Consider the following 26729-nt stretch of genomic DNA (forward strand, 5'->3'; position numbering starts at 1 on the left):
CATGACTAACCAGAAGATGTAAAATTTGGTGGAATATCAAAATTATCCTTTCATGTGAGTTACCGTGTAATTCAATCCTTTAATCATACAACATTCTGGACAGATCATGGGTATAGAATCATGTTAAGTCTAAATACCTATCCATATATATCCCAATTTGATGATGATGACTTGATTGATGAACCATTAGAAATTCTTTTTAATGTTCATCTCTGTTCTGCTCAGAGACTATTTGAGTCATCATCCTATGAGATCACATAGGATATTTTCTTATCTTACAAAGAGTGGCCGATTCCTTGTTGACTACTCACAATCTTCATGCATACTTCACCACATCCAGAACATCCATACATGTCTCAAAAAGTCATGCTAGAGTATGAACCAAAAGCATGGATTTACATACATAAGGTATCATGATGATCTCAGGTCCAAGGATCACTTGCACCACTCCTACTGGAGTACCATTTGTTGACATGTTGTATAGCTCCATCAGATGTTCTCCTTGTGGATCAGTTCAGTTAACTCATTCTCCAATGAGCATTTACATCCTTATACTAGTGTCATCACATAAGTAATTATGAAATTAATCATCCTCTCCGTCAAGCATATATAGGATGTACCAGTCTTACCAGCATCATCGATCTCCAACTCGATGATTCTATGACTGAAAATATTTGAGACTAGGACTATCAAGGTTTTAGGTCTCACTGGTATGATTTCATCATGGTCCTAAAATCATTGTCCTAATCTATGGGATTCATCATAATCATGAATATAATACAACAAATGACGAAACACAATACCTCATATATATATAAAATAACCAATGCCATACAAATGAGTAGGAAAATAATACAAAATAGTCTCATCACATCAACTATGTGATTGCCTTGTAGGACACTATTCTTTTAGAATTTAGGTTCTCGTCGACACAGATGAAGTAGAGGATGTCTACCATGTAGAGCTTCTCGATGAGTAGCTTTCTCTCCGATGAGGATCAGTCGACGGTAGATACGCCGAGATAAGTGTCTCCTCCCTTTTTGAGGGCGAGGAGGGTATCATCGATGGTGGTAGAGAGAGGCAGCAATTTTAGTGCCAGCTTCCTGATGCAAAGGTCGGACACCTCATGAGACCACAAGCTCATTGTTATACACTTACGAGAAGATGCCAGAAACCTCTAGAACAATGGAAGGGTAGAAGAAGGTCGGTGGGGAAAGAAGGGTCAGGGGTTGTGGGCAATTTATAGAGAAGGTGGGGAACTTGAGAAATGGGAGAGGTGGCCTTGTGGTGAGTCAGTAAATTTATTGTCTTGAGAAGTTAATCTGGATGTCTACTATAGAGGGAAAATAGGGAAGAAGATTAAAAAATTCAGATTTCGGAAGGATGATTGGAGAAGATCCTTTACACCGACAGAATGATCGAGAGGATTTGGGAGGGGTAGGGTTTCATTCACAGTGAATGAAAGAAGGGTTTCAGAGAAGGACGACGGAAAATAAGATAAACTATTTTGCCACGTAAGCGCGCTAGTGCCAATTATTCAAAAAATGATCACATAAGCATTGGTTCAACAAGAAACAATTAAATCGGTAAGAGAAAGTCGCGGAAACCAGTTGAAGGGCAACATTAAGACAATTCGAAAAGATCAGAAATCAAAAATTACGATTTTATAGTTTAAGGACCATTTAAAAAAATGTGATATAGTTTAAAGATTAAAAATATAATTTATTCAAAAAAAATCATTGCTCACATGCTACAAATAGAGAGAGAGAGAGAGAGAGAGAGAAAGAGAGAGGGGTGCAGAGATAAGGTGAGGATTTTGCCTTATCCAAGAACAAGAGAGTAAAAGAAAAAAAAAGGTTTGTAAGATAAGTGCATCTTGCAGTGCATTTCTTTGGTGGTTGCTAGCTCGGTAAAGATCTAGATAGGCACCTGGACTAAAGTAGTTATGGATGATAATTCTCAGAGATCATATAGTTCCACAGCCTTAATGTATTGTTGGAAGATGTATATGTAATTTATTGATTAATGATTATTCATTGGAATAGAGAGCGATCTTGTTCCTATTTTATATATAATTCTGCTGCAAACTACCTTGTTGAATCATTTTTGTATCCTCGTAGTGATATTCTTCATAGTGCACATAAAGAAATCACAATGCAGCCATGGATGACCGCCATCAATAGATGGACAGCCATGAAATAAGAAGTTCATGAGCATGACCATGTCATATATATGATGTGCATTGTTCCATAGTCATCTTTCTGATGGCCATTCATGACGCACCGTACTCTGCGAGCGTAGCTTTTGGGCTGAACATTGAGGTGGGAGGGTTGGTGTTTCCTGTATCTTTTATCGTGAGAAATTATTGCGTGGACCAGGTGCAAGTGAACCTGGGCAAATCCCCCGAGCACTGTGCACGGTGGATAGTGCGCAATCCGGAATTGGAATTGATGAAATATAAAGGGTGGCGGGATTTGACGCGGTCCAATTACACCTGGTGCGTGCAATACGGAGGCCTATCTCACAGCCGAACTTTTTCTTTTCCCTCTTTCCTCTACGCATACGTTGCTTCCTCGACGCACAAAAACACTCTCATCTCCCCCGCTCTCTACTGTTTGTAAGAGGTTGGGGGGCAATGGCCAGCGTACGAAGCAATCTTGTTCTAAAGGAGTTCTGCCAAATCTCCCCATTCCTGAGGTCTAGCTGGGCGATTTTGCCCATACCGATCCGCGTCCACATCGGAATCGGCCGCGTCCGCTGCGCCGCCGCGGGATCCGGCGATGGGGGGAAGAAGGTGTCTGCTCGCCTATCTATGATGCAACAAATCCTTCAGGATGCTGAAGAGAGGGCTCTCTCGGCCGGCTCCGAGCCCACCCCTAAGATTACAGTGGGTAAGCTATCTTTTTATGTTTTAGAAACCCAAAAAATATAATCAGAAAAAAATATTATTAGCCACCTCTCATATCTTAAGTTCTTGGTTCATTCTGTTGAATCTTGATTTCGCTTTTCCCTTTCTTGCCTTTTTCTGGATGAAAATTTTTTAGGGTTTCGAGAAAGTGTTTATACCCTTTAAAATCTCTGCTTAATAACAGAGCAAATGCAGTGAAAGAAAATAGGTGGGCTTATAATATTGTACCAACGAGTCGAACAGACGCAAGTCTCTTATTTTGCCTTAATTAAGAGGACTAAAGGTTTACTAAGGGATAGAAGTAACCAAAAACCTGAAGAAAAATCATAATGAACCTTAAATTAACTGGAACAGAATGAGCAAGTTGCATGTTGATAAATTATACCGGTGACGACATCTGAAAAATGAAAACATGGTAGGTGATCTCTGTGAGAGCATATTCATTGCTTACAGCTTCGGCCCCTTTTTATATTTTTGTTGGTGTTATCTGTTCATATCTTTGAATGGTTCGTTCTGTACTGTTCTAACTTCCTCCAGGTGGTCTGTTTCTGATAACCTACTAATTGGAATTTCGATAGCATTGAACTTATCCATCTGTTGAAAGTTGCTATGGTATATTTCTTAGGACCAAACAATATTGTTTAGAAATTATTATTTTGAAAAATTAACTATGAGCAGCATCCATGTGGTCAAGGTTGATAGAACAAGGCTTAAGCATGAATTCTTTAGACAGGTTCTTTTCTACATGTGTTGTTTGAGGAAATATATGCACTCAAAATTGAGAGGATAGCTGGGATTGGATGGATTTGTTACCAATGAATTGGGGAAGGAGAGAGACGAAGTAATGTTTAAAGTGGAAAGGGAAGTGGCTTCTGGCCTAAGATAATATATTTTAAACTTCCAATGGTCCTGACCTATTGGTATGTTGATGGATTCATATGTAGCTACTTCTATTTTGTTTATGACCTAAAAATGAGAATTCATGTGGAGGTTGATTTTTTGGGCTCAAAAGTTTGCTAGATGGAATTATGGAATTTAATCAGTTATATTGTCTACTTTTGATGAGAGGGCATTTGTCATAACATTGTTTGTACAATATATGGCTGCCAATGCACAACATAAAAAGGTGTGTTTATTGTTTATAAGATAATTTATGTAATAAGTATTACTTAGGATAAGCTTATAAACAAAATCCTTTTATTTTAAAACACAAATACAAAATATCCAGTAATGCTCAAACACAAATACTCACTCATAATTCCACTCATCTTCAACTTAGCAGCCTTAACCATGATCATATTGACCCTGTGGCATGGTTCATAGTACCGCATTTAACCTCTGCAGAGTAGGCTTATAATACCATACTTAACCTTTTCAACGTAGGTCTATAGTAATGTACCTAACTTTTGCATAGTAAGTCTATAATGCCATACTTAACTTCTATTGGGTAGGTCCATGATGCCGCTGCTAACCCCTATGGAGTAGGTCCATAATACTGCACTTAACTCCTATAGAGTAGGTCCGTAGAAATTAAAATGTTTGACCTCCATTACAGAGTCCGTGACATGGTCAAGAGTCCAAATTCGGTATTTATCAGTGCTGTTTTTACTAAATAACATACATACGTACATACATACATACATACCTTTGTTGGAGTTCTAGCATGGCCATATTCAACACAAAATCAAAGCTGAAAATCCTTTGAACAACCAAAATTGAAGAAAATAGATCACAGGGGAGGCAGTTGTCAGCAAAATCCATCAATCTCTAGAGGAGATTTTGACTAGCAGCTTATCACAAAGAGTAGGAGAGGAGAGATAGAAAGAGAGAAAGGAGTCTCCATGACTTCATTTCTGGTGAGGATCAGCAGTGATCATAGTGATGGTGGCAAACGATGGCGAAATCGAGAAGGAAGAGAAGAAATTGGAAGAAGAGAGGCTTGCGGGTGCAATGCATCTCAAGGACATCTGGAGAAGTCTAACATTGGAATAGAAATGGCTTTGAAGTTGAAATGATTGAAGCTAGTGCTTCATCTGGAAATGGTTTTTGGGACCATGGTTGAGGGAGGAGGGAGAGGGGGTTGTGGTTGTTGCTAAAGCGTGGAGAGCGAAAATTATTAAGTATTCATATACTTGATACTACTAATAGATAAGGTAGGAGAGAGATAAATAAAATCACATACATCATCATCAATCCAAATATGAGAGTTTCAAGATGAAATGCATCATTCATGTATCTAATGATTGAGATAAAATCATTAGTATTTTCTGTTTAGGCTTTGTTTGAGATACTAATGATTGTTGTTGAAAGAGAGGCAGCAGTGTGGTGGATGATGATTTTATGTTCCCTCCAAAGAAGCCATGTTGGGTGATGTTTGCTCTGCAAAATTTTTGGCTTGGGGCAGGGAAATTGAAAACATGAGAGAGAGAGAGAGAGAGAGAGAGAGAGAGAGAGAGAGCTTGTATTATTTTGTTTCCTGCTGGTCTTCTACATTTGGCTAGGATCATGGCTGTTAGGAAGGTTGATTACTGCTTAAAGAAGGAAGAAGCGATCTCTCAGATTTCTGTCTTTGTTCTTTTACCACTTCTTCTGTTCTATTTTCTGTGTCCTTTTCTACTCCTTCCTGTCTTTTGGTATTGTGGTGTGTGTTGGGTTTTTTTTTTTTTTTTCTTTTTTTGGGGGTGGGGGGGGGGGGGGGGGGTTAATGATCTTTCATTGGAAGTATCCAACAAGTTTATGTTAGGAATGTAAGAAAATAAATTTAGATGGATTCTCTTCTCTAGTGTTTTCCATGGAAACAAAATCCATGCAGAATTAATAAACAGAAAACTAAGGGCAGAAGTTCCAAAGAAGACAATTTTCCCGTGTTCTTTCTATGTTGCAACTTCTAGAGATAATTATAGAGAAGGCAAGTGGATTACACTAACCCATCTTCATCAACCCTACAACTTCTGCAGTTCTTTAGTTCAAAAAAGTAAGAAAAATTCTAAATATTAATTTCTTCCGTCATAATATTTTCCCTTTCTTTCATTTTCTCAGAAACCATTAAGAGTCCACTATATTATGGGACTAGCTTTCCCAAAACTCCCAAAAATCTATTGAAAAGATTCCCAAAGCAAAACATAAAAATCATTTAAATCAAGGAAATTTTACATTTGGACCCATTATCTGTTTCTATTCCTTGGAAGGTCGTAAGGGATAAGTTTCTCTTTCAAAAGTTTGCACATTGTTCTTTTCCCTTTAGGAGTTGTGCACCCTAGCTAATATTCTTTCCATGTATCTCTTCTTCTTTTCTTTTTTATTAGTTGAACATTAACAAGATATGACCTTTTTTGTCCTCATTTAAGCCCTCTACCATTAAGCAAACTCTCATTACTTTTTTAGGTGAAATAATAATTGGATAATTAGAAATATGATGTATTGTAGTGCTCTAAGAGGGTAGGTGTTTAGATGTCCAAACACCTACCCTAATACAACTTGACACAACCCTAGGCTGTGAGCTCCTACATGTGGTAAACATTTACTATCTAGTTGAAGTTCAATCTCATTACATGTTGGGTCTGGTAGGATAAGAGTAATTGATCACGATGTTACAAAGTTATATAACAAGTTTATATATTGCTAGCTGGTTATTCTGTCTTTTTTCTTTTCCTCCTCCCTAGTTCCATTTATTTAAAGGCATCATTATTATTTGAACATGGAGGTAATCAGTATGAAAGATCCATCTTTGTCAAAGCAAATGCACCATGCCTTCAGTTTCCTTGTCCTTTTATTTGTTTTTGTATTTGTCTTTCTCTTTGTATTTAATTCTTTCTTTATTCATTTTCTATCTTATAATTTCTATTCATGATCATCCATTATCATTTTTCAGGATCTTTCTAATGCAACATAGGTTGTTAATTCTTTTTACCTGCTCAAGTCCCATAGTGATTCACTCTCCTAGGGCAATTTTCCATTCAAAAAGAAGTCCTCAAAGATGGTAAAGCAATAAGTGTAACTAGCATTCTTTAGTTTCTCTTAGTTTCTCTGCTAATCATATATAGAAAGTTTCAGTAATCGAACATCAGCTGTGGAAAACCAGATTTTAAAATTATTGCCCGGTGCTAATCATGGCTAAGGTCCTCTGATATAAGCACTTCATCCACTAGTTAGGTGTTTTTTGGCACTGGGATGTAGTTGTCTCAGTTCCATGACTTAGTCTACTTGCCTTCTAGTGGGAAGGTATATTCTTCTTTTTAACCTTCTCATCATTAGGTCTACATCAAAACTGGTCAGGGGAGAAAGTGAAATCTTAAGTGCAACTCTGATATGGATCCCTAAAGCCACATGTTCAAAAGTAGAAAATACACTTTTAAATATAATGCTTCCTTGAAGAAACATGGTCCTAATTTATTATCATCGTAGAGCTAGTTGAGGAGATAGTCAACAAATGAGCAGACCATAAGTGTACATAGTGGTAGATGGGTTTGCAGTTGGGAAGAGATCTGCATGGCAACAGCTTTTGGATGATTTACATCACTATGGTCCATAGCTTCGTCATGATCAATGATGGTTGGTTCTTTTGATAAATAGAGGTATTATATCAATAGAAAGAAAAAAAAGTGATTGAAAAGCTGTTTAGAAGAGGAAAGAAAAAGGAACAAGAAAATAGTCCCATTGGGATGAAGAATATTCTATTCCCACCCTTAGCATCTAAGATTTGCATTTCATTTACACATCCAACTTTGGGCTACTGTAGAATCTTGCGGTCATGTTTCATCTATATTATTAGTAGGTTTTCTGATTGAACTCTTTGGTTCAAAACAATATCATGAAAAAAACCAATGTCTCGAACAAGAAAGATGTGGATGAGACAATATCTATTAAACACGATTAATTTGACACATGATGATTTTTTCGAGTTAAATCATAAGGTTGAATCCAAGAATGGTGATGAAAAGTTAAATGATGATAGATTGTTCAGCACATCACATATTATATATAGAGTAGAGCTGATCATGGGCTAGGTGGCTTGCCTAGTCCAAAATTTAGTGGGCTTAGGCATTAAAAATAGGCCTATGGGACAGGCTTGGGCAATAAAATAAGCCCGATCTAAAAGTCGGGCCGGGCCTAGGGTTGTTAAAAAATGGCATGGCCTAGCCCTAGATTATATATATATATATATATATTGTTGGTGCAAAAATCCGCTTGCGCCGGAGAAGCTGGAGTCGAGGGAGTCGCGGTCGCCGCCGGGACCTGCAAAAGAAGTCTAAACCGGAGGTGGGGTTGCTCCGGCAAGACCCTCCGACGCTCAAGTCAGTTCTCTGCCTCAACAAGAATGGAGTGCTCGAACGAAAATTTTAGCAGAGTTTTTAGGTAAAAACTAGAGTTTTGAAAATAACGTATCTGGGGTCCCCCTTTTTTATAGGCGGAGGGTGCAACAGACTGATAGCGACGTTCGTAACCGTCTAGTAGTGGGCCGCCCATAGTCAGGAGGAATTTGTTGCGAAGAGTAGTGGAGTAGACCCGTGGCTATCACCGAAGCGCGCCACGTGGAGTCTGCCGCAGGGAGTGGAGCGGCGTCCGTTGTCGCGACTTGTCAGAGGATGGAAGAATCGCGCGGTATCCACCGCAGGAAGTGGAGCAGGATCATGGGCATCATAGCGGTTTGCCAGGGAGTAATGGAGCCGCGCGGAATCCGTCGCAGGAAGTGGAGCAGGATCGTGGCCGTTGCTGCGTCGCGCTAGGGAGTGCAGACCTGTCGGCTGAAGTTCGGCTGGAGTGTCAGCGGTTGAAGTTGGTGACGGAGCCCGGCTCCCGTAGGAGTCCGGGCGGAGTCTGCTTGCAGTCGGAGTTGTGGGCGGAGTCCGGCTCCCGTAGGAGTTCGGACGAGGTCTGTCTGCAGCCGGAGTCGGGGATGAGGCCCGGCTCCTGTAGGGGTCCGGGCGGAGTCTTCCTTGGAGTCGCGGACGGAGCCCGGCTCCCGTAGGAGTCCGGGCGGAGTCTTCCTGCAATTGAAGTTAGGTGCGAAGTCCGGCTCCCGTAGGAGTCCGGACGGGGCCTACCGACAGTTGAAGTTGACGACGGAGCTCGGCTCCTGTAGGAGTCCGGGCGGAGTCCCCCTTGCGGTTGAAGTCGTGGATGGGGCCCGGCTCCCGTAGGAGTCCGGGCGAAGTCCTCCTTGGAGTCGCGGACGGAGCCCGGCTCCCGTAGGAGTCCGGGCGGAGTCTTCCTTGGAGTCGCGGACGGAGCCCGGCTCCCGTAGGAGTCCGGGCGGAGTCTTCCTGCAATTGAAGTTAGGTGCGAAGTCCGGCTCCCGTAGGAGTCCGGACGGGGCCTATCGGCAGTTGAAGTTGGCGACGGAGTCCGGCTCCCGTAGGAGTCCGGACGGAGTCCCCCTTGCAGTTGAAGTCGTGGATGGGGCCCGGCTCCCGTAGGAGTCTGGGCGGAGTCCTCCTTGGAGTCGCGGACGGAGCCCGGCTCCCGTAGGAGTCCGGACGGAGTCTTCCTTGGGGTCGCGGACGGAGCACAGCTCCCGTAGGAGTCCGGGCGAAGTCTTCCTGCAATTGAAGTTAGGTGCGAAGTCCGGCTCCCGTAGGAGTCCGGACGGGGCCTACCGGCAGTTGAAGTTGGCGACGGAGCCCGGCTCCCGTAGGAGTCCGGGCGGAGTCCCCCTTGCAGTTGAAGTCATGGATGGGGCCCGGCTCCCGTAGGAGTCCGGACGGAGTCCTCTTTGGAGTCGCGGACGGAGCCCGGCTCCTGTAGGAGTCCGGGCGGAGTCTTCCTTGGAGTCGCGGACGGAGCCCGGCTCCCGTAGGAGTCCGGGCGGAGTCTTCCTGCAATTGAAGTTAGGTGCGAAGTCCGGCTCCCGTAGGAGTCCGGACGGGGCCTACCGGCAGTTGAAGTTGGCGACGGAGCCCGGCTCCTGTAGGAGTCCGGGCGGAATCCCCCTTGCGGTTGAAGTCGTGGATGGGGCCCGGCTCCCGTAGGAGTCCGGGCGGAGTCTTCCTTGGAGTCGCGGACGGAGCCCGCAAGGGTCAATCCCGCTGAGAACTTCGGCCGTGGGTTTTTTATACCCAACACCAGTCTCCCTACTTTCGAGTTTGAATTTCGAATGAAGGAAGTTTAGAGAGGTTGTCGCAACCGAAGTTCCCCTTCTGGCATCTTGGCGCAACCGCCCTCGGATATGTCAGCATTTAACGCGCGCATGCTAGAGCCCTTTTTCCGATTAGGGTGATCCGAAAAGTCTTTTCGGAACTCCCATCGAGATGCGATCCCAAGCGTCGCGCCGTGAAAATTTTCGAACAGTCAATCCTCGATAGCGGCAAGTGGGACACGCGGGACACGTGGCAAGCACCGGCTGGTCTAGGGATATCCGCCACCATAATTGCGCTGAGATCCGCTGCCTATTTAAACCCCCTACCCTTCCTTCGGGGCTTTACTCCGCCTAAAAGACGGCATCTTTCTTTCGTCTGAGAGCCTGGCTACTCAGCCACTCCCTCGGTACCCTTGCCAACTCCGAGCGTCTTCCGCGCCGGTCTTTGCCGTCCTCAGCCCCCGATTTCTCTCTAGGGGGTAACCCCGCCAGGTCCTCCACCCCAGAGGCCATCCTCAAGAAGATGCCTAGGGCTTGGAGGAAGGCAGGGAGGAGAACAGCGGTCTGCGAGTTCTCCAGTCATCGAGCGGCCGCTGAAGGTCCCTGTCGCTTCAAAGGAGGTTTGAGGAAGAATTCCTTCAACAACAGGGGTTTAATGACGGAGACCGCCGGTAAAGGCGTTCTGCCTGAGAATTTCGAAGTAGCAAGACGGGGTGACACCGGTCAGGAGGGCAGAGCTGTCGTCGCAAGCTGTGGCGGGATCCTTATGTCGTCGGTGCCAAGGGACCAGAAGCGGTAGGCGTCGACGGTGGGACAGCAAAACTTGTTGCGGGGACGGTGGAAGTAGCGCATGCCGACCTTGCCGGAACACTTTGGACGGTGGTTGTCACGGAGCATTTGGTGATAGCGCATATCTCTAGCGCCGCCGCTGCCTCCGGGGTGACTCCGATTCTTCTTGAAACAGGTCTTCGTCGTCACTGCCGTCGCCCTGATCGCCCCCTGGAATCTATCCCATCCTTTTCCCCCCGAGGTTGGGATCTCGGAGGTGGAGCGAAACAAGACGGGGCAAGAGCCGATAGGTCTGCTACACGCACTGGAAAACGCGGCCGGGAAGGACAGGAACGGGAAGAGAAGTTTGCAGCTTGAAGCGGCCTCCGGGGTATCCTTTCCAAGCCGTATTTCGAGCCTTGTAATAATGTATTCTTTTCTGGCCCTTCGGGTCTTGTAACGTACATCTTGTTAGTTGAAGAATGAGAGGGAGATTTTGTTACCTCGTGAATTACTGTCTGCCGAACTTCCTTCCCTCTCTCATCTTCTTTTTTCTCTTTTTCTTCTTTTTTTTTTTTTTTTTGACGTCATCCTTAGGTCGCCGGCGTCTCTTTTATTTGTGTTGAATTGTCGTTTGCCGAGCTCCTTTTCGATTTTTGCGTCGCTCGAAGATACTCGGTTGCCATCATATCGATCCATTCTTTCCGCCAGCGGCTGTGGACTCGCCTGGGGGCCATTCGGGCTTGGTGTCCCCCCTCAGGGCTTGAGCTCGGAGGTCTGAGCTTCTGTCACCCCGAGGAAGTTGTCCTACCTTGGATTTGCGTAGAAAGCTTTCTTGAAAGCTGGGATTCCTGATGAGGGCCCCAATCCTTGCCGCGACAGGGTTCTCTGCACCTTGGGCGCTGTTTACTTTCCAATCGTTGCTGATGTGGCCCATCGCCTTCCTTTTTCTTTTTCGCCTGAAATTTTTCCTCTGCTTTCAGCGAGGCTACGGGAGTTCGGTTCCCGTGGGTGAAGTCGGGGCGAAGTTCGGCTCCCGTGGGAGTCCGGACGAAGATTACCAGCCGTTGAAGTCGGTGACGGAGCCCGGCTCCCGTAGGAACCCGGGCGGGGTCTTCCTGCAATTAAAATCAAAGGCGAAGTCCGGCTCCCGTAGGAGTCCGGACGAAGCTTACTGGCAGTTGAAGTTGAGGACGGAGCCCGGCTCCCGTAGAAGTCCGGGCGGAGTCTACTTGCGGTCGAAGTCGTAGGCGGAGTCCGGCTCCCGTAGGAGTCCGGGCGGAGTCTTCCTGCAATTAAAATCAAAGGCGAAGTCCGGCTCCCGTAGGAGTCCGGACGAAGCTTACTGGCAGTTGGAGTTGAGGACGGAGCCCGGCTCCCGTAGAAGTTCGGGCGGAGTCTACTTGCGGTCGAAGTCGTAGGCGGAGTCCGGCTCCCGTAGGAGTCCGGGCGGAGTCTTCCTGCAATTAAAATCAAAGGCGAAGTTCGGCTCTCGTAGGAGTCCGGACGAAGCTTACTGGCAGTTGGAGTTGAGGACGGAGCCCGGCTCCCGTAGAAGTCCGGGCGGAGTCTACTTGCGGTCGAAGTCGTAGGCGGAATCCGGCTCCCGTAGGAGTCCGGGCGGAGTCTTCCTGCAATTAAAATTAAAGGCGAAGTCTGGCTCCCGTAGGAGTCCGGACGAAGCTTACTGGCAGTTGAAGTTGAGGACGGAGCGCGGCTCCCGTAGAAGTCCGGGCGGAGTCTACTTGCGGTCGAAGTCGTAGGCGGAGTCCGGCTCCCGTAGGAGTCCAGGCGGAGTCTTCCTGCAATTAAAATCAAAGGCGAAGTTCGGCTCCCGTAGGAGTCCGGACGAAGCTTACTGGCAGTTGAAGTTGAGGACGGAGCCCGGCTCCCGTAGAAGTCCGGGCGGAGTCTACTTGCGGTCGAAGTCGTAGGCGGGGTCCGGCTCCCGTAGGAGTCCGGACCTTCGATTTTGCTCAAGCTAGGGCGAGATTTTTCTCCTGTCCTTAGCAGGGCCGTGGGGGTGCATGTGGGCGTTCCAGGACCTCTCCCCCCATCCGGTCTAAAATGGAACCGGGCCTTCGACTTTACTCAAGTTAGGGCGATGTTTTCCTCCTGTCCCTAACAGGGCTGTGGGGGCGCATATGGGCATTGCAGGGCCTCTCCCCCCCATCCGGTCTAAATGGAACCGGGCCTTCGACTTTGCTCAAGTTAGGGCGAGGTTTTCCTCCTGTCCCTAACAAGGCTGTGGGGGCGCATATGGGCTGTGGGAACCGGGCCTTCGACTTTATCGGGATGAGGTTTCTCCTTAGTTTGTTTGAATTGTCCAAAGACATACAGGTATGCAACTTTTGATTAAAATGAAGTTATTGGTAGTACATTCGTAAGTTTTTCGAGCTCCATGGTCGTGGGAGGTCGGCTCCTCCGAGTTCCTTAAGATAATAAGCTCCGGGCTGGACTACTTCTTTGACTTCATACGGTCCTTCCCAGTTTGGGGCGAGTTTCCCCCGATCCTGAGGTTGCGAGACAGCGGCTCGTCGAAGCACTAGATCTTCTGCTCTAAAGGTTTTGTTCTTGACCCGGGTGTTGTAATATCGAGCGACTTTCTGTCTGTAGGCTGCCATTCGAACCTGAGCTATCTCCCGTCTTTCTTCCAGCAGGTCGAGATTGGCTTTAAGACTTTGCGAATTTTGGTGTTCGTCGAATGCCACGACTCGTGCCGACGGGAGTTTAAGCTCGATTGGGATGACGGCTTCCGTACCGAAGGCTAAAGCAAAGGGGGTCTCCCCCGTAGGTAGCCTCTGGGTAGTTCGATACGCCCACAACACATGATAAAGTTCGTCCGCCCAAGTTCCCTTCGCTTTTTCGAGCCTCGTCTTAATCCCCTGCAAAAGGGTTCGATTAGTTACCTCAGCTTCGCCATTCGCCTGGGGATGGGCTACTGATGTGAAGTTGTGGGAGATGTTCAGATCTTCACAGAATTCAGCGAATTTTGCTCCCGCGAATTGCCGTCCATTATCAGTGATTAGGATTCTAGGCAGACCGAACCTACACACGATCGACTTCCAGACGAAATCTTGCACTTTTGCTTCTGTGATTTTCGCTAGTGGTTCGGCTTCAACCCATTTGGTGAAGTAGTCGATCGCTACAAGGAGGAACTTTCTTTGCCCAGATGCCAGGGGAAAGGGGCCGAGAATGTCCATCCCCCATTGTGCAAAAGGCCATGAGGCACTCAAGGGTGTGAGCTCGGTGGCGGACTGTCTCTCTGGACGTTGGCGTACCTCTGGCGTCGATCACATTTTTTGACATATTCAATCGAATCACGATGCATTGTTGGTCAGTAATATCCCTGGCGGAGCAACTTGTGGGATAAAGATCTAGCCCCCAAATGGTTTCCGCAAATTCCTTCATGTACTTCCCACAAGGCGTAGTCGGCTTCCGAAGGCCGGAGACATTTTAAGAGGGGCAAGGAGTATGATCTCTTGTACAACTTGTCCTCATAAAGGATGTATCGGGATGCCTGATTTCGGAGCTTTCGGGCTTCTTTCGCATCTTGGGGGAGAACTCCATCTCTGAGATAGATTATCAGTGGGTCGACCCAGCTGGGCTCGTGGTCAATCTCCATCACGGGCCGCGATTCTTCTGTACTCGGGTGCTTTAGAACTTCAAAGAGAACGCCTCGGGGCAATTCGGCCGGAGCCGACGTCGCCAGCTTGGAGAGAAGGTCAGCCCTAGTATTTTTCAACCTTGGAATCCGTCTAATGTTGAAGCTGCTAAAGGCGGGAGTGAGCTTTTTTACCTTCTCAAGATATTTGGCCATACTGTCCTCCTGCGCTTCGTAACTCCCGCTGACTTGTCCCACCACTAGTTGAGAGTCACTGTGCACCCGGAGCTGACCTATTCCCAGCTCTTTGGCGATCCTTAGTCCTGCGATCAGAGCTTCGTATTCCGCTCCATTGTTTATCGCGGAGAACTCGAAACGCAGAGCGTATTCCGCGATGACTCCCTCCGGACTGACCAAAATCAGGCCTGCACCTGCGCCCGACATGTTGGAAGATCCGTCCACATAGAGGGCCCAAAAGCGATCAAAGGGATCGGCCTCTTCTTCGGGGGGGTTCGGTTGGGACTTCAGGTCGTCAACTTTGCTTTGTTCAGGTTCAGCTTCCTCTGGGATGGTACACTCTACTATGAAATCTGCCAGTATTTGGGCTTTCACCGCTGGCTTGGGTCGATAGTTGATGTCGAATTTCGTGAGCTCGATCGCCCATTTTGCCATCCTTCCGGAAGTGTCCGCCTGGTGCAAAACCGCTTTGATCGGTTGATTGGTGAGTAGCGTCACGGTGTGCCTTTGAAAGTAGGGTCGGAGCCTCCGGGCTGCGATCAATAAGGCGTAAGTCAGTTTTTCTAATTTGGTGTACCTGGTCTCGGCGTCTCTCAACGCGCGGCTAACGTAGTAGACTGGCCGCTGGACTTTCGCTTCCTTTTTGACAAGAACGGCCGCGAGGGCCATGGGAGAGACCGTCAGGTATAAAAATGGCTCCTCCCCGGGTTCAGGCTTTGCTAACAGCGGGGTGAGCCAAGGTAGCCCCTCAATTCTTCGAACGCCTGTTGGCACTCGGAGGTCCAACAGAAGTTCTTCGGCTGCTTGAGGGTTTGAAAGAAGGGCAAGCATCGTTCGGCCGACCTTGCGACGAAGCGATTAAGGGCCGCTATCCTCCCCGTGAGGCGCTGAACCTCTTTTATCGACTTTAGGGCGGCCATCTCCTGGATGGCGCGAATTTTCTCTGGATTGGCCTCGATCCCGCGCCCTGATACCATGAAGCCCAAGAACTTTCCTGAGGTTACTCCGAAAGCGCATTTAGTTGGGTTCAGCTTCATTCTATATTTCCGGAGAGCGTCGAAGGTCTCCTCGAGGTCGGCAACATGATCTCTGGAAGACTTGCTTTTTACGAGCATATCGTCCACGTAGACCTCCATGTTACGGCCGATCTGCTCCTTGAAGATTTTGTTCACCAACCGTTGGTAGGTTGCGCTCGCGTTCTTGAGGCCGAAAGGCATGACCCTGTAACAGTAAAGGCCACGATTAGTGATGAAGGCTGTCTTTTCTTCGTCTTCTGGCGCCATTCTAATTTGATTATAGCTGGAGAACGCATCCATGAAAGTGAGGAGCTCGTGGCCCGAGGTCGCGTCCACCAGTTGATCGATTCTGGGAAGGGGGTAGCTGTCCTTCGGACAGGCCTTATTCAGCCTTTTGAAGTCTATGCACATCCTCCACTTACCGTTTGCTTTTTTGACCAGGACAACGTTGGAAATTCAATCGGGATAATTGACTTCCTTAATGAATCCGGCTTTAAGGAGCTTATCCACTTCCTCGGCTATCGCCTTCTGCCTCTCCGGAGCGTGACTCCGGATTCTTTCTTTCGTCGGTCGATGCTTTGGATCGACGGTCAGATGATGCTTCATGACCTCCGTGTCAATCCCTGGCATGTCTGCTGGAACCCAAGCGAAAACGTCCGCATTTCTTCGCAGAAAATCAATGAGACGCGTCCGCACCTCCTCCCCTAGGTTGGAGCCGATCATCGCTACATGCTCCGCATTCCTGTCATTCAAAGGGATTGGTACCAGATCTTCGATTGGGGCACCCATTTCTTCGGCGAGGTCATCACGAGCATCCAGTCCATCGACGGGACAGGGGTCGGATTGATCGCTTCCTTGCAAGGCTATATTGTAGCAGTGTCTGGTCAGGGTTTGGTCTCCTCGGACCTCTCCGATCCCCTGGCTGGTGGGGAACTTCAACTTCAAATGGTAGGTCGATACGACGGCTCGGAGGGCGTTGAGGCCGGGTCGGCCGAGGATTGCATTGTAGGCTGATGGCGCCTTCACCACCAAGAAATTCACCAGGGCCCTGGATTGTCTTGGATATTGACCTGCGGCCACAGTCAAAGTTATTATTCCTTTCGTCGGAACGGCGTCGCCGGTAAACCCTACCAAAGGGGAGCTAATTGGCCTCAGATGGCTGTCAAGGGTGGACATTCTTGAAAAGGCGTCGTAGAATAAGATGTCGGCCGAACTTCCGTTGTCGACAAGAACGCGACGGACGTCGTAGTTTGCTATATTCAAGGAAACTACGACCGCGTCGTTATGAGGGAATTGGACTCCCTGAGTGTCTTCTTCGGTAAAGGTTATGGGCTCTTCAGTCTTTTGCCGCTTGGGGGATACAGCCGATATGTCGGTCGTTTTCTGTCGGGATCCTCCCGAGATGGTGTTGGCGGAGTCCGTCGGAGGCCGATCGCTCGGCCATTCCATGTCGGCGACCGTAGCTTGAGGATGCGAGGCCTGGGAAACCAAAGGCGAGACCGGGGTCCGGGGTATGGCTGCGGAGGCCGTGGGTAGCTGCGCGGATGCTTCGCGAGAAGGCATCAGGCGAGGATCCAGTGGGGGAAAGGGGGAGTGGGCGCCGGAGAAGATGACCGGAGGCGGCTCCGTTGAGCGCTCCTTTAAGAACAAGGATACTGCGAAGACACAGGCCCTCCTTCTAGCGCCAATCCTGTTGGTGCAAAAATTCGTTTGCGTCGGAGAAGCTGGAGTCGAGGGAGTCGCGGTCGCCGTCGGGACCTGCAAAAGAAGTCTAAACCGAAGGTGGGGTTGCTCCGGCAAGACCCTCCGACGCTCAAGTCAGTTCTCTGCCTCAACAAGAATGGAGTGCTCGAACGGAAATTTTAGCAGAGTTTTTAGGTAAAAATTAGAGTTTTGAAAATAACGTATCTGGGGTCCCCCCTTTTTATAGGCGGAGGGTGCAACAGACTGATAGCGACGTTCGTAACCGTCTGGTAGTGGGCCGCCTATAGTCAGGAGGAATTTGTTGCGAAGAGTAGTGGAGTAGACCCGTGGCTATCACTGAAGCGCGCCACGTGGAGTCTGCCGCAGGGAGTGGAGCGACGTCCGTTGTCGCGACTTGTCAGAAGATGGAAGAATCGCGCGGTATCCGCCGCAGGAAGTGGAGCAGGATCGTGGGCATCATAGCGGTCTGCCAAGGAGTAATGGAGCCGCGCGGAATCCGTCGCAGGAAGTGGAGCAGGATCGTGGCCGTTGCTGCGTCGCGCCAGGGAGTGCAGACCTGTCGGCTGAAGTTCGGCTGGAGTGTCAGCGGTTGAAGTTGGTGATGGAGCCCGGCTCCCGTAGGAGTCCGGGCGGAGTCTGCTTGCAGTCGGAGTTGTGGGCGGAGTCCGGCTCCCGTAGGAGTCCGGACGAGGTCTGTCTGCAGCCGGAGTCGGGGATGAGGCCCGACTTCCGTAGGGGTCCGGGCGGAGTCTTCCTTGGAGTCGCGGACGGAGCCCGGCTCCCGTAGGAGTTCGGGCGGAGTCTTCCTGCAATTGAAGTTAGATGCGAAGTCCGGCTCCCGTAGGAGTCCGGACGGGGCCTACCGGCAGTTGAAGTTGGCGACGGAGCCCGGCTCCCGTAGGAGTCCGGGCGGAGTCCCCCTTGCGGTTGAAGTCGTGGATGGGGCCCGGCTCCCGTAGGAGTCCGGACGGAGTCCTCGGAGTCCGGACGGAGTCCTCGGAGTCGCGGACGGAGCCCGGCTCTCGTAGGAGTCCGGGCGGAGTCTTCCTTGGAGTCGCGGACGGAGCCCAGCTCCCGTAGGAGTCCGGGCGGTCTTCCTTGGAGTCGCGGACGGAGCCCGGCTCCCGTAGGAGTCCGGGCGGAGTCTTCCTGCAATTGAAGTTAGGTGCGAAGTCCGGCTTTCGTAGGAGTCCGGACGGGGCCTACCGGCAGTTGAAGTTGGCGACGGAGTCCGGCTCCCGTAGGAGTCCGGGCGGAGTCCCCCTTGCAGTTGAAGTCGTGGATGGGGCCCGGCTCCCGTAGGAGTCCGGGCGGAGTCCTCCTTGGAGTCGCGGACGGAGCCCGGCTCCCGTAGGAGTCCGGGCGGAGTCTTCCTTGGGGTCGCGGACGGAGCCCGGCTCCCGTAGGATTCCGGGCGGAGTCTTCCTGCAATTGAAGTTAGGTGCGAAGTCCGGCTCCCGTAGGAGTCCGGACGGGGCCTACCGGCAGTTGAAGTTGGCGACGGAGCCCGGCTCCCGTAGGAGTCCGGGCGGAGTCCCCCTTACAGTTGAAGTCGTGGATGGGGCCCGGCTCCCGTAGGAGTCCGGGCGGAGTTCTCCTTGGAGTCGCGGACGGAGCCCGGCTCCCGTAGGAGTCCGGGCGGAGTCTTTCTTGGAGTCGCGGACGGAGCCCGGCTCCCGTAGGAGTCCGGGCGGAGTCTTCCTGCAATTGAAGTTAAGTGCGAAGTCTGGCTCCCGTAGGAGTCCGGACGGGGTCTACCGGCAGTTGAAGTTGGCGATGGAGCCCGACTCCCGTAGGAGTTCGGGCGGAGTCTTCCTTGGAGTCGCGGACGGAGCCCGCAAGGGTCAATCCCGCTGAGAACTTCGGCCGTGGGTATTTTATACCCAACATATATATATATATATATATATATATATATATATATATATATGTTTCATATGTTAATTATATTAATTAATTATTAGAGTTGATCAAACACCGGGTTAGATCGGGCTCGGGTTGGGCTCCACAATAGAAGTTTGGCCTAATGGCTATATATATATATATATATATATATATATATATATATATATATATATATGCTTCATATGTTAATTATATTAACTAATTATTAGAGTTGATCAAACACTGGGTTAGATCGAGCTCGGGTTGGGCTCCACAATAGAAGTTAGGCCTAATGCCTGAATCTAGGCCCGGCCTGGCCCAGCCCGAGCATCAGCGTTACACTTTTGCCCAGGCTCGGCCCAATCTTGAAGAGCTAATTCTAGGCTTGCCGACCAGGCCTCATTTCCTCTTCTCCGTTACTGTTATAGGCTAAGTACAATACAATTCTGTAATGCATAATAATATTTAAATTATGCATTTTAGCCGAACAAGATAATTTATTTCCCTCAACATGTTGCAACAATTGCAATAATTAGTACATTTAAGCCAACCAAAAATTTAAGCCAAATAAATAAAATGATTTGTACATTTAAGCCAATAGAAAGAAACTAAAATGTCCCATATATCTAAGCCCACAAAGTTAAATATTACAATGACCCTTATACAATGAAACATTGTTGTCCAATTAAAAATTGCATTCCAACAGTAGCAACCACAAATGTAGACAAAGTACAAATTACATTGTCTCATTAACATTACAACAAACAAACATTACTGTGCAATCAGAACTAAGTGAAAAGCAACCATAATTCTTGAAGCCAGTTCAATGGTAAAAGAGCATCCTTGCAACTTCTAAATCTTAGAACCTATGGACACAGAATTTAAACATTAACAACTGTTAATGATTGAACATGAATAATTGTTGGTGTTATTAATAGAATACCTCCTTGACTGAATAATCCCTCTTCCATCTTTTCCTCCTCATCTTCATCCTCAGTAGAAGATTCCTTCATGTTAGCCCCCAAGATGCCCGATTATCCTAAAAAATTTAAAAGCAAACAAATATGAAACGAAAAATTAGTTTATTGATAAATATTAGTTTAAATCATATGGTTGAATCCAAGAAAATGGTGATGAAAGTTAGATGATGATAGATTGTCTAGCATATCACATATTACATTTAAAGTAGAGTTGATCACAGGCTAGGTGGCTTGCCTAGCCCGAAATTTAGTGGGCTTGGGCACTAAAAGTAGGCTCGTGGGACAGGCTTGGACAATAAAGTAGGCCTGATCAAAATGTCGGGCCGGGCCTAGGTTAATTAAAAAATAGCCTGGCCTGGCCCTAGAATTTTTATATTTTTTATATGTTAATTATATTAACTAATTATTAGATTTGATCAAACACGGAGTTAGGTGAGGCTCGGATTGGGCTCCATGGTAAAAGTTAGGCCTGATGCCTATGCTCAGGCCTGGCCTAGCTCAAACATTGGTCATACATTTTTGCCCACGCTCGGCCCAGTCTTGAAGAGCTAATCCAAGGCTGCCTACTAGGCCTGATTTCCTCTTCCCCCACTGTTATAGGCTAAGTACAATATAGTCTTGTAATGTAGAATAATGTTTAAAAATTGTGCATTTTAGTCAAACAATATAATTTAGTTCCCTCAACACGTTGCAAAAATTGCAATAATCAGTTCATTTAACCCAACCAAAAATTTAAGCCAAATAAATAAAATGATTTGTACATTCAAGCCAATAGAAAGAAACTAAAATGTCCCATATATCTAAGCCAACAAAGTTTAATATTATAATGACCCTTATTAAAAATTACATTCCAATAGAAATTACAAATTTAGACAAAGTACCAATTACATAGTCCCATTAACATAACAACAAACAGATATTACTGTGCAATCAAAACTAAGTGAAAAGCAGCCATAATTCTTGAAGCCACTTCAATGGTAGAAGGGTATCCTTGCAACTTCTAAATCTTAGAACCTATGAACACGAAATTTCAACATTAACCACTGTTAATGATTGAACATGAATAATTGTTAGAGTTACTAATAGAATACCTATATGACCGAACCATCTAATCCCTCTTCCATCTTTTCCTCCTCATCTTCATAATCAATAGAAGATTCTTCCATGTTAACTCCTAAGATACCTGATTGTTCTAAAAAATTTCAAAGCAAATACATGTGAAATGAAAAAAATTAGTTTATTCAAATATATATTAGAGAAGAAAATAAGAATATGCAAATATTTAAAAAATTATCTAATGAGAAGCTTCATGCATGCAGCCACTCTGCATGACATGCAATTGCTTGAATTGTCCTTGGTGAAAGTGATCTTCATTAAGGGTTTATCAACTTTTTTGCCATACTATAGACAGATTTTGAAGGGCTGCTGATATGAGAATGGATAAAGCATCACGAGCCAACGATGCAAGCTCGGGCAAAGGATCTGAGGCATCTCTCAAATACATTAAAATATCGAGATCACAATGCAGCCCAAGGTTTTGCTTCTCCAAGTAAACATGTAATTGGGTCTTCCCTCGATCAGGTTTTCATTTTTTACTCAAAAATAGTTCATAATGTTACAAACTATCTCCATCACTCTTTCCAACACCACCCCACGAAGTTCCAACCTTGGGAGAAGAGAGATTGAAGTTGAATGCAACCTATAGTCATCAAACAAATCATACAAAGTATTCTTAATGTTCTGAAACATCTCCCTAGCACCAATCTCCCCATAAAGTTTAGAGTAACGAAATTCAACTAACTCTTACTTGCAATGGGGATCTAGAACTGTAGTACAAGATAAAATCAAATTGTGCTCTGACCAATACTTGTTAAATTTTACTTGCATCTCTCTGACAACGTAAACCATGAAATCATGTGGGCTATTAGCAGCCTCTATCAATTTCATCGTGAAGCTCCCACACCCTCCTAAAATAAATGTTGACTGTTGGCTGCTTACTGACAGAAAACTGGTTAGTCACATATAAAACACTTTCAAAAACTTGTGCTACCTTTTCTCACTCGTCTTAAGAAAGTGCAAAGATTCTAAATTCTTTATCATGATGCTCCCAATGATCTAAAATAGGCTTGAAATAAAGAGCATGGTCAAGCATTAACAAAGTAGAATTCCATCTAATATACCAATCAAAATGCAATCTTTTTCTGGTATTCAAATGGAAACTATTTTAGCCATAAAACTTCTTTGGAATTAAATGTACTGGGACATTTTATTTTCATTCTACTAGCTTGAATGTACAAATCCTGTTTTTTGTTAGCTTAAATTTTTGATTGGCTTAAAAGTACTGATTATTGCAATATTGCAACAAGTTGAGGGAATTAAATTATATTGTTTGGCTAAAATGTAGTGTTTAGATGTTATTTTGCACAACAAAATTATATTGAACTTAGCCTGTAGTAGTTTGGGGGGAAGAGGAAATCGTGCTTGGTGGGCGGGCCTAGGATTGGCCAGGTTGGGCTTGAGCATAGGCATCAAGCCTAACTTCTAATGTAGAGCCCTGCTTGGCTTGGTGGTTGATCAGCTCTAATATAGTCTCAAGGGCCCAGCCTGGCCTGTCCTGGTGGTTGATTACAAATGACCAAACAAAAAGAATTTTTGCAATTATAATTCTAATTGCAACATTTCCAATTGTAGCTTATATCTGAACTGCAGACAAACAAATGACCCCTCAATCAAACCAGCAGAGAAGGGCCATATTACACATGAAAAAAATTTATCTGTCCATTAACCTTAAGTGGTATACTTTATATCAAGCAAATTTGAGCTTGCATATTAGCATCATTTGTTAAACATAATAAGGAAGAAAATTAGGATGCTGCTATTTTTAGTTGTTGTAGGTCGGATATATTCTTTTCTATATCAACAGTCAATGTTCTGCTGTTTATTCTGCTTGGTTCATGAATGACCATTGTAGCATTGCCTAGTTTCAGCAGACATGTTGCAACTACTGTCACCAAGTCTCGCCAAACAATTTGTGGTTGTCTTATAATACCTTCAACTTCATTTGTTTGGGGGTAATACCCCTCAAATTCAGGATTTTCTCTTTCTAGTTTGTTCTTGATCCTTGTATGCCGATATGGTTACAACTAATCCTTTACCTTCGTGCAGTTCTGCATCTCAGCTTTCCCCTCATGGTTTTATCATATGGCCACCACAGCTTTCCCTAAGACAAATATCATCTAGTACACCCACATGCTTTTCAGCTTATTGCAATTCTTTGAGCGCTGAAGTATGACTTTATAAATTTTGAATTCCCTAATTATATGTGATGCGCTTCATGTACTTTTGGTCCATTACATGTGATATACTCTTTGAGGACATTTGTTCTGGTTATAAATATAACATAGAAGAGGTTTAGGGATATTGAGTGCATAAGAAAATGAAGTATCATTATATATGAAAATCCTCTTTGAAATTTTTGTGGTAGTTCTCTTGAGCAGTACAAGCTAAATAGCACCATTGATTCCTTTGATTCTAAGTCATTTGATGTTGCAGACCACGTCACTGTTAGCTTTGCAAGAAGTGGGGGGCCTGGTGGTCAAAATGTAAATAAAGGTTTGTTTACTTTTAATTCTTTGTCATTTTGCTTTAGTTTTAACTTAAATCTTAGCTCTGTTGTGTTATAGTACCAACAGGGACTTCCTGCAATGGGTAGTTTGTGCTGCAAAAAAACTTCACTTCCGTACTTATTTATTCTCATTCATCCTGGGTTTTGCTTTCTTGAGGATGCTATCTGGAAGTTTTTGGCCCCTCCTCTTTTTGAACAGCTCAACAGGATCTGCTGTCAACTGACAATGGCATGATTCAAAGTTGTTTTCTCTTGGCAAGAGATGTGCATCTTTTAGGGATGCAAAAAGACAGGAAGTTTCAATTAATATGATATTATTTTATTTTAGTTTCTCTTTTTCAATAAATTTTTTCTCTCAGAATGTCTCAACATTTTTGTAGCTTCCATGCTGTTTTATTTGTTGAATTATGTTTATTCCATCTTATTCACTGAAATATGCTTGTTATTGCAGTGAACACTAAGGTAGACATGCGCTTCAATGTTAAACAAGCACATTGGCTTAGCGAAAGAGTCAGGGAGAGAATACTTCAAATGGTTGTTGTTGAGCACTTTTTATTGCATGTCTTAATATTTAATTGGTCTGCATGAATTGCCATGTTGTTTTCTTTCTCATTCGATGCACTCCATTAGCCACCTTTTGTCGAATGTTTACATTATTAAAATTAGGTATAGATTCCACATCTAATTGCAGGAAAAAAATCGTATCAACAAGGATGGGGAGATTGTAATTTCATCAACAAAGACAAGAACACAAAAGTAAGCTTTCATGCACTGCCACTTCATTTTTTTCCCATGTTTATTAGCAGTTTTCAGTGCACCTACCTCTATTCTGTTGTTCTTCAGGGGTAACATTAATGATGCACTGGAGAAACTGCAGGTACTGAATTTTTGGTTTCTGCATAATTCTTGTTCAAACCATGTATATATCCATGGTTATCTAGATATTACTTTGCATTGATTTTCTTAAACAGGCTATAATAGATGCGGCCTCGTATGTTCCACCACCTCCTTCAGAAGAGCAAAAGAAAAAGATAGAAAAATTGTAAGCCATAATCTCTCTACTGTTTATCAGTAAAATGGATGTCCTTTTTTTTTTTTTTTTCCTTTTTCTTTCTTGTTTGATTGCTGGTATCCACTCATGTCCACATACCTGCCATGTTCTTTTCTGCTTAATAATTCTTTGGGTTCATGAAAGAATTGAGTAAGCATCAATGCCATACTTTTCCTGAAACATTTTGCTTTTGATATTTTACAGTTTGGAAAAGAAAGTTATATAGAATGAGGGACAATTATTTCATGTTAGATTGGTTAATTTAGGAGCCATAATATTGACTTTTATTATAACTTGAAGGGCTGCTATTGGAGAACAGAAGAGGATACAGAACAAGAAAGCTATCTCACAGAAAAAGGCAATTAGGAGAAACAAAGAGAGTTGGGATTGACCCTAAGGTATGTGCTTCAATGCAAAATCAACTTAAAGTAATGATTTTATTTGACAATTTTGATATCTATCTGAAAATTTTGTTGAATTAGATTTGTACATTGTTACTGCACTCTAGTGTGTTTTGGAGTGTGATCAGTGATCCCATATAATTCCAGGGCAGCTCAGTTGGTCTCTGTGATATCTTGATGCAGTCAGAAATTTCAGTATTGAAATGACTGGATTCATTTTCATTCTACTGGGTTTTTAGTTTCTATTTTATTATAATTTCATATTAATTATAGTTTGTTTTCCTAGTGAGTTTTTGGAGTCCTGATGTAAGTATCATTATGGTCTAAAGGTCGTACTTTAAGTTTATGTTGGATTAGAAAAGAATTGAGGTTATAATAATCATGATTTGAGGTAATTTGAGTGATTTCTATCAATGGTTCCGTGAGAATGTGGACTTTTCTATTTTTGGAAGGTATATAGTTATCTTTTGTTAGGAAAGTTAATAGTTTTAATATAATAGAACCGATTCCTATTTTGTTTCAAATAATTTAAGTTATGCAATTTTGTGGGTCCTTGTATGATAAGCAAATATTATTCTAGGGTTGTTCTAGTGTCATAAATGTAGGTTCATGAGGACTGATGAATTAGGTATGTTTATGAATTATATTGAATAAAGTAGCTCTGTTGTGGTGGGTTTTATTTTTTCCCCTCTATTGGTATCTTTTTACTCTCTATTCTTCTTTTCGTCCTCTATTTTTATCATTTCTAACCCTGATGCTAAGGAATTGTATTATATGTTTTATCCCTTTTGATGCTGTGGTGAAAAAAATCTATTCCCCTTGACAGAATAAAGAAGCATTGATATTTTTTTTTTTGATACTTTGTTCTTTCCTTTTAGGTTGAATATGCAAGGGGTTTGCTAGAGAAGTTGATGGATCCATGTTGTTAGTTAATAAATACACTCCATGGAAGTGACTTGCTGAAATTATAACAAGAAACATGTGCTTTAGTTGGTGAGTCTTTTTCGATGCATGTAAACTAGTAAAATCTTTCTGCACGATGGTCCAATTTATGTAAATGATCATTCATCCATCTTTCTTACCAGCAAGTTCATCTCACCATGGCTGTTACTGAATTACATGTGAATTATAAGGCATCATACAAATGGATTTGGTGTTATGACCATATGCTGGAAATATGACCATAGACTGAACCAATTTGATAATGTTTTAGGCTTTAATTTTTTATTTTAATAAATTTAGTGATATATGTAAATTATTGAAGTATGGGTATCTGCTTTAGATGTGTTTGAATGCAAGGCATGGATACTGGCAGATTGAGCTAGAAATGAAGGATGGATTTAAAATGGTGTTAGAGGGGCCCGTAAATTGTCATATCCAAAATATGCACATGCAGATGGTTGGTGATTTGCCATCAACATTTTCTCATATCAATCATCCACCCATATGTGGATGAGGTCGGGTGTAACTGAGTGC

The 26729-nt window shown here is 44.8% G+C and overlaps 1 protein-coding gene and 2 pseudogenes across 4 annotated transcripts; 1 reads left to right on the top strand and 2 right to left on the bottom strand.

The window, feature by feature from the left end:
• LOC140852377 (CBS domain-containing protein CBSX5-like) overlaps window positions 1–2177 on the bottom strand; it is a 64817-nt pseudogene extending 62640 nt beyond the window's left edge.
• Window positions 2178–2481: 304 nt separating this feature from the next.
• On the top strand, window positions 2482–26418 carry LOC105035435 (uncharacterized). Of its 4 annotated transcripts, XM_010910986.4 has the most exons (8): window positions 2490–2891; window positions 23729–23788; window positions 24253–24335; window positions 24493–24557; window positions 24645–24678; window positions 24773–24843; window positions 25153–25250; window positions 26132–26418. In XM_010910986.4, exons 1-7 carry the CDS (start codon window positions 2636–2638, stop codon window positions 25241–25243), a joined length of 660 nt encoding a protein of 219 aa, XP_010909288.1. In that variant the 5' UTR covers window positions 2490–2635; the 3' UTR covers window positions 25244–25250; window positions 26132–26418. The 4 variants fall into 4 exon arrangements, with proteins under 4 accessions (XP_029117787.1, XP_010909289.1, XP_029117786.1 ...); XM_010910987.4 differs by lacking the exon at window positions 24645–24678 and having other exon boundaries at window positions 2487–2891; window positions 24474–24557; XM_029261953.2 differs by lacking the exon at window positions 23729–23788 and having other exon boundaries at window positions 2487–2891.
• LOC140852526 (zinc finger BED domain-containing protein DAYSLEEPER-like) lies at window positions 21484–22084 on the bottom strand (annotated as a pseudogene).
• Window positions 26419–26729: the final 311 nt, after the last annotated feature.

Source organism: Elaeis guineensis, chromosome 11 (assembly GCF_000442705.2).
Source record: "Elaeis guineensis isolate ETL-2024a chromosome 11, EG11, whole genome shotgun sequence".
NCBI lineage: Eukaryota > Viridiplantae > Streptophyta > Magnoliopsida > Arecales > Arecaceae > Elaeis > Elaeis guineensis.

Bases quoted from the DNA above. Each gene is read 5' to 3' on its own strand.
- LOC105035435 (XM_010910986.4), top strand. From the start codon at position 2,636: ATGGCCAGCGTACGAAGCAATCTTGTTCTAAAGGAGTTCTGCCAAATC. The intron at 2,892-23,728 runs GTAAGCTATCTT...TTGATGTTGCAG, and splicing joins CACCCCTAAGATTACAGTGG to ACCACGTCACTGTTAGCTTT. The intron at 24,844-25,152 runs GTAAGCCATAAT...TATAACTTGAAG, and splicing joins AAGAAAAAGATAGAAAAATT to GGCTGCTATTGGAGAACAGA.